Source organism: Pteropus medius, unplaced genomic scaffold (assembly GCF_902729225.1).
Source record: "Pteropus medius unplaced genomic scaffold, Ma_sr-lr_union100, whole genome shotgun sequence".
Taxonomy (NCBI): domain Eukaryota; kingdom Metazoa; phylum Chordata; class Mammalia; order Chiroptera; family Pteropodidae; genus Pteropus; species Pteropus medius.
In genome coordinates this window covers 267849-286305 of record NW_024340693.1, presented here as the reverse complement: position 1 = coordinate 286305, position 18457 = coordinate 267849, and the positions used below count along the sequence as shown (strand labels likewise).

General features: G+C 45.9%; 2 protein-coding genes across 4 annotated transcripts in view; one reads left to right on the top strand and one right to left on the bottom strand.

Moving 5' to 3' along the window:
- The window catches only part of FRY (FRY microtubule binding protein), a 320056-nt gene that overhangs the window by 38829 nt on the left and 262770 nt on the right, over positions 1-18457 (top strand). The window lies entirely within an intron of this gene.
- Positions 1101-16244, bottom strand: LOC120601453 (uncharacterized). Its single transcript, XM_039861181.1, has 3 exons — positions 15966-16244; positions 6257-6432; positions 1101-2459 (listed from the first exon to the last, which is right to left on the bottom strand). The coding sequence occupies exons 1-3, from the start codon at positions 15970-15972 to the stop codon at positions 2040-2042; spliced, it is 603 nt and encodes a 200-aa protein (XP_039717115.1). The 5' UTR covers positions 15973-16244; the 3' UTR covers positions 1101-2039.

Here is an 18457-nt window from a genome sequence, read left to right as displayed (position 1 = left end):
TTATACTCGTTTGATAAGGCTGGAGACAAAGAAGTCCCCCAAAGCCAGGCTGCTTGAGCCCCTTGAGTGATCAACTCTTGCTCTTGCCACTGTGACCTAAGGACACTGAATGCCCTGCCCCTTGCTGAAGATGAGTTTCTGGCAGAGCCACTCAACCCTGTTGGTCCTGCCGTGGCTGAAGACCGAGGTGTGGTCTTTCCATTTGCTGAAATTCAAGATGACACAGAAATGTGGCCCAGTAGGGTCAGTGCTGACTGCTGATGGCTTCTCCCTGGCTCTGCCACCAGTCCAGGCCTTGCCAAATTCCCCTAGGCTGCAGTGGCTGTTCAAGAGGTAAGAGCAGATGTCCCTTCCCTCAGAGCTGCAGTCTGTCATGACAACCTGGGGGCATGGCTGTCTTATCCCAGTCACACAGGCCAAGAGCAGCATGCTGATGGAGCCACCTGCAACCATCTGCCCGGAACCGATTCTAGGATAGGTCACTCCTTGGGCATGGACTGGACAAGGGCCAGCACCCCTTCGGTGCTCACCCCTGGGTATAGAGGCAGTTCCGCTGGTTCTGCCTCTTCCTACCTTCCAGAGACTTCCTCTCTCGGGCACCTCTGTCCCTTCTACATCTAGTCTTGGTCAAGGTCCTGTCATCAGACAAATGTTAATGACTTTGAGTCTGAAAGGGGAGGGGCCAGAGCTCCGATCCCTTTACTTCACAAAGACCTTTCTGTTTCCAAGGAAACCAGTGGGTGCAACTGGTCATAGGTGAGAAAGACCCAGGCTCCCCCAGGACATGAAGTCCCTCCACTTACTGCAGGGTCTGAGCCCAGGCCTTGGTCCCCCCAGAGAGACAGACACATAAACAGTTCTGTCACTGCCTATAAACAGAGGGGGTGATCTCGTGGTGACTGAGTGCCTGGCCTTCTTCCAAAGAGCTTCACTTTCATTTCTGTTCATCTCTTTTAATTTAGAAATGCATTTGTTATTGACATAAATTTCATAAGGAAATACTTGCAGAAACAAATATTTAAGAATTTTTCCTTACAAAAGACTTAACGTCTAGAACTTTTTTCTCGAAGAATGAATAATGCCATACTCTAACACTTAGCATCTAGAGTTAATCAAATAAATAGACATTTAGATGTCACAGGGCATTGTTTTCTACTTGGTGGATTGTGACCTATAATCGAGGCATAATGAACATTTTTAATGGCATAGAAATAGAGCAGAACAGAGCAGACTAGAAAACATGAGTGCCTCACACTCAGTAAGGCTAAGTATTGTTTCGTGAAACTTTATTGCATCTATGTTTATATAAATCTGTGTGTGGGTGTGAGCACATGTGCACACATGCACACACGCATAGATCACCCATTTCCACGTGTCCTGCTTGTCCTGGGGCTCTGTGTAAAAGCATGTCTCGTCATGGGCTGTGGTCAAGCACAGGATGAAAGCTGCAGCTCAGGGGTCCCCTCCTGGCCCCCATCAAGCACCCCACACCTGCAGCCTCAGCCTCTTTGGACCCCACCACCCTTTCTCTGGCTTCCAAATGCCTTTTTCTTTCCTTGAAGCCAGATCGTACATTCCTGACTGGTCGCGCCATGTTTGGAGCTTTGTTTGTTTAGTTCTTGCAAGATGACTGGTGAGCAGACAGGAGCTAAGTGGTACTTCATCACTCCCACTTGAATAACTCCTGTTGCTATTTTTAAATGTTGCTCAGCCTCGTGGAGCATGTCTGCTGTTTAAAATGCACACCTGTGCCCATCATCACGTGCGCATGTGCTGTGGAACATCGACCCTGGCCCAGGAAGATCTGCTGGGCAGGGTCTTTTGCAGACCCACCTGCCTGCATAGGAGAAGCCAGTCAACATGGAGAGCCCTGTACAAGGCTTAGGAATGATGATTCCTTGTGTAGGGGTTCAGCATGCTACAGCCCCTCAGGGGCATGCAGGAGCAAACCCTCACGTTTTTAAAATGAGCAAGCTGTTAAACTCCTACTAAATGCCCGGCCCTCCAGCATCTGACGTGCTGTCTGCTGCAGCTGGCGTTCACGAATGGAAGGCTGCCGAGGCCTCCTGAGATGCCAGCCCCCACTGCAGCGTGGGGGCACTTGGAGAACGTCCCCACCAGACGTGGCACTTCATTTCCTTAATGCAGAGCTCGGAGTCGAAAGGAGGTGAAGCGAAAAGGAGCATGGGAGTGCGAGGGTTCCAGCCCTTTCTTTCGTGCATAAATATTAAAAGATACCTGGTATAAAGGGCATGTAGCTTTGTCATCTGTCGTGACAGTGGCAGGATTTCGGGTTGGATGTACATGGATGTTAATTCTCCATTGACTTGTCTTTGGTTCTTCAGCGCATTTCTGTGTCCCCGGATGATAGCGTGACAAACCACTGCAGTTTGACAGGTAGAAGCAGGGGCCGATGAACCTCCTCGTGGACCAGATTTCTGGTCAACTCTCATGGTCCGCTTAAAACACAAAAGGAAGACAGTGTGGTTTTAAAGATGCTCTCGCACTTTTAAAGACGCTCTCGCACTGTCGCTCGGGGCATGGAGCAGAACACTCGCAGCTGGGGAAGGGAGGCGGCGCAGGCTTTATGTTTTTAATGCAGCCAAAGTACTAAGAGTTGACATGAGAACATCCCCGAAGCAAATTAATGTAAGAGGGGCTTATTTCACAGGGGAAGGGAAGCGGAAAGCTGGAGTCCCATGCCCTGTACCAGCCAGGAAACCTTAGCACAGTCACTAACCTTTCTGAGACACAATTTCTGCAGGTGCAAAGCTCCTACAAAGCAGCTGTGAGCGCACAGTGAGATAAACACACGAGACCGCTCCGAACCAGAGCGCCTCTGCTTTCACGGTCTTTTTATTGCCTGGTGAAGTGTACCACACACCCACGTGATTTAACAAACCGCAGCTGTGCTTTTTCACCCTGTGACCTGTCTCTGGTTAGTCGCTGAGAACCATGCGTGTACAACCGCACAGTGTGTAGCGAGACCATCTCTTGCTCACCTGGGACTCTGTAGTGCCCGTCACGTAGGAACAGCTTGGATGCTGGCTTCCCTAACCTTAGGCACACATCCATTATTTACCGGCCCGGCCACTCTCGGACGAATTCTCCATGGCCACAGTGCTCCTCATTTCTCAGTCTTAATCTGAAACCGATACATTTATATTATGTTTCTTCAGCTTTAGATTATTCTGTATGTCAGCCGACTCTGCAAATGTTTTTCTCTTTTCCTCCTTCTCTTACTTACGTGAAACTTTATATGAAGCTTCCAAAACTAAGAGCTGGCTATCATTTTCTCCTTTTCAGTGTCAATTTTGAGATCGTAGTTCTGACATATCGGTCATTTAGCTTTTGAGAGAGAAGATATAAGCAAGACTTTCTGCTTAAATTTATTTTTATAGTCTGTGGTTTGCAGTGTTGAGTGAAATAGTATCAATTGTGTTCATTGCTCTTTGCAAGTAGGTGTAATTCAGAATTACATATTTATATATTATACATTGTAAGTTATTATATAAGTTATTACTGTTCATTGCAGAAGGAGAAAATTGTGTACGATATCTCATTTCTGAGATTTCCTTCCATATGTAAAACATAATCTGTGTTATTAAGACATGATTTAAGAAAAAATGATGTGGACAAATAGAAATTTTTTCCTTTTTGAAATGTTTTCATTTTCTTTTTTACCATGGGCACAAGCAAAGGACACAAACCTATGTCGGGACAGGGACCACATGATGTCATCAGTCGTCGCTCCTGACAGGGTGGATAATTACCACCTTGAGTGTCTCACATGAAGGAACCAATGGTTCCTGGAGAGGGTCTAGTCGGCCCAGAAGAGACACAGAGACACGACTACCATGGCGATAGTCTTTACCAGCATGAAGACTTCATCTTTGGGGTTGAATAGTGCCCCTGAGTTCACGCTCAGCCGTCAGTAGAGGCTGAATGCCTTCCACTTTGTAGCATGAACATTAGATAGTGGCTATTCTCGTGAGAAAAGCAACCTTCTTAAAGAGCTGTCAGAACAACACAGACATGCTATGTCTGTATTTATCAGTGCATCTAAAGTTGGCCGTGAGTGCTGTCCATCAGGAATTCTGTTGCTAAGTCACGAAATGGGGGCGGGGGACACTGACTCGGCCGTGGCGGGGCGACAGCAAGTGACCTTTCACAGTCTGGATAATCAGCAATTGAAATGAGTGGCATTTTAAGACACAAGTTCAGGTTTAAGTAAATCAAGGAGTCTATGGAGGAAATTCACAGCACCATTGAACACCGTGAGCGTTTGCCCGTGGTCTGACGTCGTGAGAGCAGCAGACACGTTCTTAGGCATCTTCGGTGCCCCGCTATCATATCATAGGACATTTTCATTCCGCCCTTGGAGAAATGAGGCTGTATTTGTGAAATCTTCTGAAACATTTCTACTTATTTTTTTTATTGACTTTATTTTTTTAAAGCGGTTTTAGGTTCACAGCAGAATGGAGAAGGTAGAGATTTCTCGCATCTCCCATTATCTGCAGTCCCATTTCTACTTATTTTCATGAATGACTGGATGTTATTTTTGATGACATTTATCCATCTAGTTCCAATTTTTATTCAGTTTTTCATGTTAAGAAAGATCCATTTCTTTGATAAACTTTTTTTTTTTTTTTTTTTTAGCATCTGGTGTAAGCTAAGTGCTTCTTAGGACCGGGCGTCTTGGTTCCGGCGAGCGAGGCCAACAGCCCGGCCTGAGACGGGCCAAGGAGAGGAAGGCGAGGCGAGGGCAGCGCGAGGCTGTGCGGGCCAGCGTGCTCCCGCACACGCGGACTTCTACAGTTTCCCACATTTTAGATGTGAAAAATGAAAACGTAGTCAAGTATTGCGTTCAGAAAGCGGACTTTTCTGCAGATATTTTGATCCATGGGCCACTTTCCAGGGTGCCTGAGGGCTCCCTGCTGCCCTGAGCTCCAGCCAGCGGCATCCAGCTGGCTCGCTTCCTCCCCGTGCAGTGGTCTTGGCCTCATATTAGCATGCGAATGGGTCATCGGTGAGTCGCAGGACAGTAAGAGAAATGGGGAGGTCCGCAGAGCTGGTGGACGTGTGTCCTGCTTCTTCCTGGGGCTGGGGTAGCAAGGTGTGTGGCAGGTAGGGTGGCAGGACGAAAGCTAGTGGCAGGCAGCTGCCCTGGAGGGGGCCGTGAGCGGGCGGCAGGCACCCTTGCCGCAGAGAAGGTCGCTGGTGGCTGGATGGGGGACAGTCTGCGTATGGCAATGCCCGAAGGGGCTGCCTGCAGGGCAGGTTGGGAGTCAGGATCTGGGGCGCAGCTGCGCAGGGGCAGATGGAGGAACCCCGTGCAGAAGCTTTGCGCCCTGGGTGTGAAGCCACGGGCTGGGCTGCGCCGCCCGCTGCCCTTGGAAGCCGGGAGGGTGGGAATCGCTCAGCGCTGACCCAGCCACAGCTCCTTGGAGGCTGCAGGGGGCTCACGCTCCGCTCCCACTGGGACGGCCTGTGCCAGGCCCAGCCCAAGACTGACCTCACCCCACACCTCGTCCGCATCACCCCTGAGCAGTGGGAGAGCTGAGCCACCCACTCCTCTCGAGGGACATGGGGCCATGCACTGCCAAGGGCTCCCTCGTTCATAAAGAGGATTTGTCAATATCTCGTTAAAATTCATGTTTATCGAGTGTCAACATGCCAGACACTACTATTCGCCTTTTACACGAGTAATGTCACTTAATCCTCAAAACTGTGTATTGAAAGTGCTAAAATCTTACAGAAAATGGGCCCAGAGTGACAAACTTGCCTGAGGCCACACACAGGCAGACAGGAAGCCCGGGCAGCCCAGGCTCTATCCTCGCTGCTAAAGCTAAACCCCCGGAGTGAAAGATCTTTCAGACTACTTGAATGACAGTGCAGACACTCACGAGGGCTTTACATACGTTCAGTCTTTTAATCCTCAGAAAAGCCCCGAGGGGGGTCCGGTTATTGACAGAGATGCGGAATTCTGGGAGAGGGCAAGGGAGGGCAAGGGCCACCCAGGTGGCAGACACCGAAGCCCACTGGGACGGGAAGCCTGCAGCAGGCCTCAGGGGCTCTCAAAAGAAATGTGATGTCACTGAGATCACAGCCAATTTCTAGATGATGGTACTGACTGAGATTGTGGAAGGCACCTTCATTGGTGCCATAAAGGAACGAATCCAAGAAAGGGAAAGTCGCTTTCCTTTGCTCAGGGGGTTTGCAGCCCGAAACAGAGGGCTCAGATGCAGCCACTTACCAACTCAGATGACACTGGGAACTCCGACACTGTGACCAGAGGGCAAAGGAGCTCCGGGTTGTGGCATTCCGAGACAGGACAAGGCCACACAACACCTCCCAGCCACTCCTGCTTGAGCGTCGGGCTTTCCTGTGTATGTAGAACCTCTATGCTCAGTATGCTAGCTACACCCGCTCCTGCAGGAAAGAAAGTCTAAGGAAACACCCGACGTGTCAACGGTGCTTAAACTGTGAATGAGGCACTTTAGCTGGCAGGAGGAAGGAAGTGCCGCAGGCACAGGGACCCACGAGTAACAATGCGGGGAGGCGGACAGGACCCGACCGAGGCCGGGACCACAGGAGAGTGAAAGGAAGGCTTTGAGGTAAATTGCGGATGGACAATGATAGTACGTTCGTCATGGCCTTTAACAAAGAGTAAGAAAGAATTATGAATGAGCGACCATTAACATTAAAAAGATTCTCTATAACCCTGACTTTGGGGTTTGCATTTTTGCTTATGAGATTCTCAGACTTGATTCAGCTCCGTGATGAGTAGGTCACGGTGAGATTTACTTGTATTTTTAATTTGAGATGACCAGACACATGACTTGTAGGCCAGGAAGGTATTCATCTCAAAGCAGAGATATTAGTTTCCTGCTGCTGCTATACCAACCAGCCAACAATTTAGTGGTTTAAAACACCACAAATTCATTTTCTGACAGCTCTGTAGACCATGGTCCACCAGGGACACCCCTGAGCTAAGATCGAGGACGTGGTTTCTCTCTGGAGACTCCAGGGGGCATCTGTTAGCTCGCCTTTTCCACTTTCTAGAGGCGGCGTGTGTTCCTTGGCTCAGAGCTCCTTCCTCCACCTGCAAAGCCAGAACGAGTACTTCTTTCTTATTCCGCCATCTCTCTGGTTCTCTCTTTCATACTCACATCTTCCTCCTCCTGTCTCCTTTGATATCTGAATTCTAAGTGTCTTGGGATTATGCCATTCTCTTCCAAAATTATGCTGCCGGTTGTATGGCCGCGTTTCGGTGAGAGAGTCATGAGTGAGGACATAGTGACGTGGATGAAGGATGAGCGTTGCCACGCGTGTTGCCAGGAGTTAGAACCATAGGCACGTGTGAGCGACACAGACTGAAAAAGGAGAAAGGATGGACCGAGAACTGTGTTCTGGTGAGCCTGAGTTTTTTAGGTTAGTAAAAATGGAGCTTGGCAAATAAATGAAGATTCAATGCTTCTAGAAGACATATTTTTATTATTTTATTAAATAATAATCTTTTTATTTAGCTTATGATAAGCTATAAAGAAGTTGAATACATATTTATTAACCCATGATGGCGATACCGTAGTGTTTCAAAGACTTCTTAGAAAAACATGAGTACTGTGCGACTCATAGAAATTACGATTCCCATGTTTACTTCCCGTCTGATTGTACTCCACGTGACAACTCTGTGAGAATATAAAAATTGACCTATATCAAACAGAAACTTGATTCTGGCAGCAAAGCAAGTTTCCATAAAAATCAAGCAAAGTGGACAAAAAGAAGAGGAAGGCAGATTTTATTACACTTATTTTTGTCCATTTCCTCAGTTTTTCCTGGTTTATTTTAAAACCCGGTCACGTGGGGCAAGAATTTATATTTATGGTTACACAAACCTATCCGTTAGACCTGAAACCACATAAGGAAAATAATGCTAGTTTCGTTTCCAGTGGTATCTTAATATTCCGTATTGGTTTAGTAGCCCCGGGCTGTTATTTTCAGGCTTCGCACTCAAAAATAATCACCAGGTCTTCTTCACTTTTCTCACTTCCTGTATCCTGTTAAAGCTCGGAAGGGTGCCCCCTTTTTTTATAGGACAGTATCCTCATCCACCCACTATTCTTTAATTTCATTCTCGCCTTTCAGCCCTAGCCAGATGTCAGTCTCACACTTCCGCTAATGAATAACTCTTTTTGGCTCCATGGTTAAGAGAAACCAAGCAAAACTTCATCCTTGAATTATTGGCCTAATTTTTACACCAAGTCTCTTTTAAATTTCCATAATTGCTGTTTAGCCAAGCACATCGTTTGAATTCCAAATGTCAGCAAGCAGTATCCACACCAGAATTTTTATATGCTTTTCAGAATAAAGCATTGCTGTCATTTGCACATTTTGGTAAAAAGCATCGATATTTCCTTTGTTTCTACCTCATTCATCAAGCGGCACAATGTCAAAAGTCCCAGGAAGATGCGTGGGATTTGGTTAGTAGTTAAAGAAGGCAAGGCTGCTCAGAACCAGAGACCTGAGGCCGGCTGCGTCTGAGTGGTTCTGACTGCAGGCAGCTTTCACTCACGTGCCAATCCGACAGGACTGAAGTGCCGTGCTGAGAACTCGGGGTCTGTGATCAATTATCCATGTCTGTGCAGTGCAGAATTAGGAGTAGAGATTCGTATGCTGCATATTTTCCATCCTTGCTATATCTAGGTAAAGTTGACATAACAATGTTTTTCTTTTTTTATTATTTTTCAAGTTTTTAAAATTTACTTTTCAGTCACAGTTGACCTACAATGTTATGTGAGTCTCGGGCGTACGCTGGTGATTTGACATTTGTATAACTTACGAGGTGACCCCCCCCCACAAGTCTATCCCCACCTGGGATCACACATGGTTATTATAATGTTGTGGACTATTTCCCCTGTGCCATACTTTACTTCCCGTAACTGTTTTTATAACTGGCAATTTGTACTTCTTAATCTCTCTGTCTTTTTCTTTTTTTTCTCTTAAGGCAGCATGAGTTTGTGGAATGAACTTGGCTTCTAGAATCAGATTGATCTGGGTCCAAATCTCATTGTACCTTCATCTGGTTGTGTGATGCTGGGAAGATCTTTTCACACTTGTGCGATCTTTGAAATGGGTATAAAAATGCCTGCATTGCATGGTTGCTGGAATGATCCGTCCAAATAATACGTGGAAAGCACTCAGGCCCTAGTAAGGTCTCCGTAAATGACAGCAGTAGTGTTATTTCCTATTCTGTCCTCCCACATGCTCATCCGTTCTTCCAGGATAGAGTCTTCATCAGGCCCGTGCCTCCAGTGGGAAGGAGAGACCCCTCACGTTAAGCCAGTCACCTCGTATTCCTCCTGAGCACAGTCATTGATTCGGGGATGAGCCTGGATTCAAATCAGACCAAAGCCAGTCTTTCTGTGGGGAATTTGAGAACTTAAGCTGGGGAAAGAGACATGCTTTCTCTCCGTTGGCCTGCGGTCCCGGAGCTGCAGGTCCTCTGTGTGACAAAGCCTGTCCTCACTGGAGAGGATGGAGTCACAGTGCAGCATCTGAGCATCTAGTGTCAAGGGCTGAGGCCCCTGGAGCAACCCTGGGCCCTCCCTTCCCAAAGCCTGGGTATCGGGTCCTTTTTTCCTTGATTTATGCAACTCCCTCCGCCATCCCACCCTGTACCTGCACTGTAGGCCAGAGCCTTCTCATCCCCCTCAACCATAGGCAGGTCCAGACTCAAAGCAGTTCTGACTCAAATGGTAATTATTATTATGTCTACTTTTAAGAAGTTTGATTCTACTGACCCATCACTTAATTCCACCATGCCGCCTCTCTTGATGTTTGTCCGGTTTTCATAGTCTGTACAAGGACACCTCAAAATCTGAGAACGTCACTTCCAAAGGCTTTGCTTATACTCACGTCATATAAGTAACTGAGCTATAAATATTTACCTATGATTACATATTGCAAAAAGTCGTTTTCTTACCCAGCATAGGTAGATAAAATTTATTTCCTAAGATAGGCATTCTTGAGTGGTCTGTTAGAAAAGTTTGGTACCATATAGTGAAAATAAAGCCACGAACATTAGTTTGGAGCCTGTTCAGGCAAGTTAGCTCTCTACAAAGAAAGCGTCATCCACCTCACAGGCCGTGGCCACTGGGCTGGTCACAGAGGGGACTTGGGTACCTATGGGGCACCTGGGCCAAATGCAGCCTCCTGGTGGGAACTGGGCGTGGAGTGTGTGCCCCTCTCTGCCATTGTGCTTCATCTCCGGCCCCCTTGCCCCGCCCGCTCCAGTGTCAGGCCATGGTTGGCCTTCAGAAGTGGGTTTTGATTGATTAGAACCACAAACAGAGATAAAAGAGCACATCGAGCCAGTACATCTTTTCTTTACTTTCACCCCAATAATCGTTCCTTCCCATCTTTAGGCTTTTTCTGTCTAAAGGCACCTTTCTTTCTACACTCGAAATATCTTCACAGCTTTTTAAAGAGGAAATATCACTTCACCTTGCCTTTCATTCTAAATTAAGGAGAATGTTTTTTTCCAGAAGTTATGTAGAAAATTCACATCCATTACTTTCAAGTCATTACGCACCAACACACACACAAAAGACTCTGACCTTTAAGAAATTTCATATGTTATTATAGAAACGTATACACGCGAAATGGTTGGAAATTTATAAACTCTCATAATTAGGAAAACTAAAAATGAAGCAGCCAAATAGACAGTTTTTTTTTTAATTTTCCATTTTTCTCATCAATGTACTAAGCATGAAAAAAGTAAACATTTGTTTATTAATTTGTACTTTAGCCCAATGCCTGTATAACCCTTACGATCTGTTACACCAATCCACCTTTTTATTGATTTTTAGTTGTTTCACTTTGGTTGATCTTCTATGATTCTTCATGAGCCAAATGTGAACTATGTTTTTATGATTATCTCTTGGTTCCTAGATGTACATTAAATATTTAGTTGATACTAGATAACCGAAGAGGGGAATGACAGGGAAAATAACATCTTTCAGAAGCTGATAGTCTAGTGGGAAACGCAGGGGATACGCAAAATGTCTCTAATTTCCCAAAGGGCGTTCAAATGAATAATTTAAGAAGCTTTCACTTGAAAGCTGAACCAGACTGCAGCAGAAATCGCTGTGCCCCAGGCACGTGGAGAGAGCAATGTGCAGCGCAAGCCTAGTGGGTGAGAAGATACTCTGGTTAGTCATGGGTTCTGGTCAATACCGTCTCCGAATCTGGGGAGCTGTTAGTCTTTAGTCCCTTTGTTTTGCAAATGAGAAAACTGAAGTACAGAGGAGACCCAGCTAACTAGCAGAGAGCCTATCTCAAATACTTTCTTGGACAAATAGGATAGCATAAAGTAAACCTACCACAAACTTTGTGCATAGCTTATCTTCTCGATGCTGCAGGGCTAAGCTGTGGGAGTTAAAAACAGTGTCGGAGTCAGAAGGTCCTCTTGGAGTCTCAGCGCCCTCCCTAGGTGACTGTGACCTCAACCACCCCCTCACCCCATTTTCTCATCAGTGGGATGAGAGTGACAGTTGCCTCACAGAGTGGATTCGAGTATCAAAGGAAACAATGTGTGTGAAGATACTTTGTAAACTGTAAATCTCCATGTAAATATGAGGCGTAATTTACTTTTTGTCATTGGGATGGCAGATCACCTCAGGGCCTTTGTTGTGTGGGGTTTCGGGGATTAGAGAATGCCAGCTGAGGACACGCAAGATAATATCTGATTTGACTCCATTCCGTGATGTGACTTGAAAATATCGTAAAAAGTACGATATTTTCAGAGTAAACTTTCAAAAGAAGTGTGATTTTTCTTTTTATAGTGGCTCCAGCCAGCCAGAGCAATAAAGGAAAAACAAAACAAACAGAACGTTGAAAAACGTTCTGATTAATGTCTCAGCTAGGCATCACTTTTCTTATTATTCTAAGAACAGGTCTATTAATTAACGTTTATTTTTCCATCTCAAATTTGGTGGCTGTACGTGACTATCGATTATAGTGAATAAGAATTTTGTTCCCTTCTCTTGGCACTGAAAAATGGTGAATGGATGTATTAACTGCTGTTTGCAAAGTACTAGAGTAGGCACTGGGGAGTGTAGCTGCAGTGGGAAAACTTAATTTGTCACAAAAACAATAACAACTTGTGACTGGGTGATCTCAGAGGAAAGCGTGTTGGGCCACGTGTCTGTCTTGTGTTCAGAGGACAGGACAGATGGGGACCAACCAGCAGCAGCTCAACTCAACTGCTCCACGAATGGATGTTTCCCCAGCTTCGAATGTGGAGCTTGTCCAAAATATAAAGACAATTGTCTAAATGAAAATAGAAAGAATAAGAATTCTTGGGTGGTACGCATGAGTCCCTTTTCCACCATTAAGATTCAGTTGTAAGTCTGCACATAGTTGACCCTGTTTTTCTGTAGCAAAATGGAGATAATGGATGATCCCAATCATTGAGACCCAGAGACGATTGCCAAACTATATTTTAGCTGATGGTTTCAAATTTCTTTTCGGAAAAAAATGTTGTTGACTAAGAGCACCCATTAACTGATTTTAATTTTATCACTTTTTCTGCATTGACTACTCTCGATTTTGAATAAAGTATGATAAAATAGGAAAGAGAAAGGCAACAAATACTGTTAATGCCAATTTTCAATGTATATGTTACAACACGTGTTTATAAGGTTAGAAATTTTTAAGTATTTAGGTAGTTAGGTTATAGAAATAAGAAAAGATCTGAGCAAAAAAAAGTGAGTAAAGATGAGCTATGAGTAGCTAAAAGAAGCTTCATGAAACTTAGAAAAGAGACACTGTGTTTGTAAAGTACTGTAGGATGTTCAATCATGGCGTTTGACGCTAATCTCAGCGCTGGGTTTTGTGCAGACACCTCCTCCATCCAATCGAGCTGTGCAGCCACTTTCTCTTCCCGTCTTATTAACCCCCTGCCAGCGGCTCACGGCGCTGACCCACCCACTTCCCCCAGCTGTTCTCTGGGCACCAGGTCACCTTGTTTCCTCGGAAGTCACCACTGCTCTTTTCCGCAGCCTTTGCTGGCTCCTGTTTGCTTGTCCAACCACAGACGCTGAGTGCCCCAAGACACTGGGTCCCGAGCCTACAGGGTCACTCCAACCCCGGATGCCCACAACACCCAAACCGGGTCTCTGGTCCTGATATCTCTACAAAATATTCAACCTGTACTGTAAGTGCCTTCACGGGAGGTCGTGGAGGCATTTCAGACTTAACATGGCCAAAGTAAAAACGGATTTCCTATCACATAAACTGTTCCTCCCCCATTTTCCCATTTCAGCGGACAACACCATGGCCCAACATGGAGCCGAGCCATCTGGGTGGACGCCCAAGGGTTTCCTTACCTGCCCTCCACATCCAGTCCGCGCCCCAGCCCCGCCTGCAAAACAGGCCCCAGCGCTCCCCGCGCCAAATCCATCATTAGCTCCTGCACAAATCGCCACCGATGCTGACCCTCACCTATCACATGGCTCCCTGTTGTCCCCCTGCCCCTATTCGTGTCTCTCCGGGCCGCTTCTCTACACAGCTGCCACAGCAGTCTTTTAAGAACAGAAATGATAGTTATCAGCCTCCCTCCCCCATTTATAACTGCGGGATGCCGTCTGCTTTCACCGCGGCACGAGCCACACTGTGCCGGGATTCTGAAGCCCCCGCTCCACCTGGGTGTGGCCTGGTTCTCCAGATCGTTTTGTCTCGCTCTTCCGTTTTTAAACCCCGCTGTACTGGTTTACTTCTCGCATCCCTAACACAGCAAACATGCTCCCACCAAGAGCCTTCGCGTGTGCTGGCGACGATCCTGGGCTAGAAGCCCTAACCTCTCTCCCTGGGTGGCTGGGTCCACTTACTATTCCTGTCTCAGCCGAATCGACGTCCTCAGAGATGCCCCGCAGCATGTCCTCCCCTGTGCACTTGTCACTATCTGACATTTTCTTGGTTACCTATTCCTTGATTTTTATTTTTCATCTGCACGTGGGCACACACACAACTGTGACGTCAGCTCTGAGAGAAGGGCCCGGATGCTCCCAGTCATCCTGATCACCCCAGGGTACGCAGTAGGTGCTCAAAAAACATATTTTGAACAAATGAATGAAAGAATGAATTCAAGCCACAGGACAATGGGAAATCGGTGACATCGTCTGTTCTATTCCATAGCGAGTTCCTCACTGACCTAACTAAATTTCTGAAAACTAATCAAGAAAATAAAATCAAAACTCACTGTCATTTGGCCGATTGAGCTCCCTGGACCCCTTTCTTCTGCATTCGTGATTAGGTCTCCGGTAAAGAGAAACACGATGGTACCCCTAGTGCACATGGATTTCTGGTTAGCCTCCGGGAGGCGCTGGTGAGACCTGGAGACAGACAGGATCTGACCACCCCCCCATGACCCCTGCATTCTCTTTGGTGTGATGAGATTGTAGCTGTAAACTCCAGTCGTTGGACAGAAGCGGAAAGCCTGCAGTTCTATACCCTCTAGTGCAGGGGCCTCCAAACCCCAAGTCTCGGATGGATACGGGTCAGTGGCCTGTTAGGAACCAGGCGCACAGCAGGAGGTGAGAGGCAGGCAGAGGAAGCTTCATCTGTGTTTATAGCCACTCCCCAGCGCCAGCATCACCACCTCAGCTCCGCCTCAGATCATAAGGCATCAGATTCTTATAGGAGGACCAGTCCCTGGTGCCAAAAAGGTTGGGGACCGCTGCCCTAGTGGATGTTGCCGGCCCTTCCCCGTTCCTCCCTCCTCTTTGCTAATATGACATAAAATGGAATGCACAACGGGTACGGGACTCATGCTCAGAACCAACACATCACAGCTTCCCACCTGTGCAGCTAGAGCTCTCCTCTGAAAAGAGGTTTCTCTGACTCTCAGCTAAGCCACACCCTTTCCCAAAGGACATTTCTAAGGCAAAGCTCTGTTGGCCCATTTAGAGACCCAGGGGCAAGGCACTCAGCAGTTACTTGTCATTAAAGCACTGTTTATGGCATTCTAATCTCATGGCACTCTTAAGACTAGACTTACGGGGCTTTGGACGAGAAGAACATAGAACGCTGCTTGTTGGATTTTTCCTTTTGGGATTTAGGACTGGGAGCACCTTCCATGGCCTGTGGCCAGTCAGTCTCCCTGCTCAGGGCACAGTCCTGGAATGTGGCTGCTCGGGTTTTCCTCTGTTGTGAGCCCCGCCTTTCCTGTTGCTAAGCAGATGAACTGGCTCGCAGAAACTGTCAATTACTCAGCTGTGACAATGAAAAAGACAGGACAGCAGTAGCCAGAAATGAAGATGAGCTACCTTTAACACTTGAGATTTAGGATTAGATGAGGAAGAGAGATTCAAAAGGCCATGGGTGAGGTTGGAAACAGGACAAAATTCCCAACCCCCCCTTTGCCCTAATTTACATATATTTTCTTTACATATATTTTCAGAAAGGCTTGAGCAAGCACATTCTCTTGTAAGAACTTTTATTTATTAAACTGAGTTTTTCCCCATTATAAACATAATCTATCACAACCAAAATGAAAAAGGAAATTATAGTGGGAAAAAATGACACATAATTTTACTGCTTTAATGCAAATCCTATTAGCATTTGTGTATATTTCCTTCAGAGATTTATACTCATTATATTAGAATAGATTGATTTATTAGTTTGTGTATTTATTTGTCTGTTCATGCCTAGTTACAACTTATTTTTACCCTTAGTTTTAGAATGTACTGAGTAGCAATTATTAATTTACTTTAATATTTCAGGTTAGGTTGACTCCCAAATATGGAGTCAGTTCGAAATCTGTATATATTAAAGGAGCATATTTGCATTTCTGACCAAAAAAAAAGGGGGTAGGCTAACATCGCTTTTGGTGAAATAGCTTCACTCATCTCATTTATTCAAGTTCTTTTTAATAAAGCAGGTTTAATGTGGCAGGTACTCACCAAACATTAAGCTTTCATTAGGTCACCCGTGGCTTCCTTTGGAAATTTTCCACAAAACAACTGTTGACTCTGGTTATAAAGATTTCCTTCTGGAACCCTGCTGTTTACTGTGCACCGGCCCCTCCCCTGTGTGACTCTAAGAAGCACAGGGTAGCCTCCAGCTCCAGAGAGAGTAGCTGGCACATCATCAGGTTGTCAGGCCCAGGTATTTGGTTGTCTTTGGTGAGCCTTTCCCCTCCCGACAAGGAAGGGCTCCTTTGCAAACCGCTGTGGAAAGAGCAAATAATGCCCTGAAAAGGCGTGCTGCGGACATGACACCAGGGGGCGCTAGAGCTGTGTCGTGAAGAGCATCTGCTGCTCCCTGGTGCTGCCGTTCAGAACCCAAGAAAGCTTTTTAAATAACGCACTACCCTGGACTGAGCACATTTATGGGAAGTTACACCTCACAGCTTTCTAATGAGTCAAACTGTTATTTATCATTCTAATCAATGTCTTCTCAAAAGTTGGCCTTTTCTTCGCATGCTGGATTTCAGAAAAGGATGTTTGACAAGTCTTGTCTTAGTGTTCTTACGGAAAGCTCGTTCTTTTTCTTCCCAAGATTGTGACTTTGCCCTCTCCCAAGAGACAGTCATGGGTGTTCAGATGTTTAGGAGTTCTAGTGTGCTAGATGTAGAAGAAATGAGTTATTTCCAAACCTGCTTTTAGAATTAGTGGTCATTTGATCAGTACGTGCCTCCTGTTGAAGTCAAAATAAAACATACGGATGCATCAGGATAAAGTAGCAGTGTTGGAAAATGTGAGTGTGGGTAGTGAGAAAGGGTACTTCCACTTATTCATATAGAGTGTGGGTAGTTAGAAAACTAGACTGACATGTAGGTTCGCTTTTCATTCTCACGAACTGGGTGATAAACAGCATAAGCATCAAGTGAGTGTGACAAGCTGACATCTATATCTCTGTAGATGTATGTCAACACAGATTTCTTTATGTAGTACTAGTATAAAACATTTCAAATCTGTGCTTTATATTGACTGAGGGGGATCTCTGGTGTGATCCCAAAGCTACAGGACAGATCATCAAAAAATGGGCCGAAGTAGACGTTCTGTGGCTGCCTTTCTTTCCTTCCTTTTTCTTTTATCTTTCATGGGCCGTGGGGGCATGAATCTGTGCGTGCGGCCGTGTGTAGGCGGACGACTCTGGTATCCATATTGAGTGTTCTCTCCTGTGGGTGGTACAGACGCATGGACCAGTCTTGCCTCTCTGAACCCTTTTGCTGTCTACTGACAGTCTTTCTTAACATAATTTAACACCACTGATTAAGTTATAATCAAACAACTCTTCTCGACCTGTATTATTTCATCTTAATGTGTGTTGATGTAATTGGTTCAATTCTCTAAGTTCTTGGCTGCTCCAGGGGAAAAATCTGCCCAGGACATTTTCATATCTGTTTCTCTCCTTTCAATTATTTTTTATAGCTCCCAGTTTCATGATGCAATGTCAGTGGAATTAAACTCGAACAGCTTAGAATTAAGTAATCAATTACATGAAACTTCAATTATAATTACTAATCGATCCCCACCTCCCCCGGTGACATCTGGTGCCAGTGAGTGTCACAGTACTGCGAAGGACAGATGGCAAGGCTCCATTTGGCCTGTCATGTATGAGATCCAGGTAATTAGGTTAAAAAAAATGTTTTTCAAAGGTCTCAGATGGGCTACATTGGCCCTGAAGGTCATGTGACACCTAAGCACCGTGAGGTTTATACTTTCTAATCTATTAGGCATAATATGACTGGTCTATTTCAAAACAATAGGTGGGGCTTACAAACCCATTTATTCATTCGCTAACTGGGCCCTTCCCAGGTGCAGGCATGTTGCTGGGCACCAAGGTTCAGTATGCAGAGATGTTGCTCCTGCCCACGTGGGGTTTGCAGTCTCAAATCAAAAACGACAAACCAGGCAATTCCTGCAAACACAGTGGGAGCAATCAATCCAATGCGATGTCAGGGGAAGCTTCCATAAGTACATCCCCACAGATTTAAAGGACAAATAGGATCCGAGGACAGAGAGGGCAGGAGACTCTAAGGCTCAGGGCATGGCATCTACAAACAGCCATGAGACATTGTGCCACCCTCAAGGAACTGCAGTAAGTCCCCTCGGGCTGGAGCAGGGACCCAGCAGGCCCGCAAGCCCTGCTAAAGACCTTGGACTTATTATAAGAACAGGGAGCCATTAAGGGTTTTAAGAAGAGGGCGATAATCAAAATTATGCTTTAAAGAGGTCACTCTCGCCGAGGTAGGAGGAATGAGTTAAGAAGGGACAGTCATCCAGCTGAGAGGCGCTGTTGACCCATGAAAGACGGGATTCATTCATTTCATTTATATTCATCAAGTGTGACCATTAACAGTTGCGCCTCAAACAACACAGGTTCGAACTGCACGGGTCCGCTTATAAGTGGATTTTTTGCAATTAACACAATTGGCTTTCCACCTCCC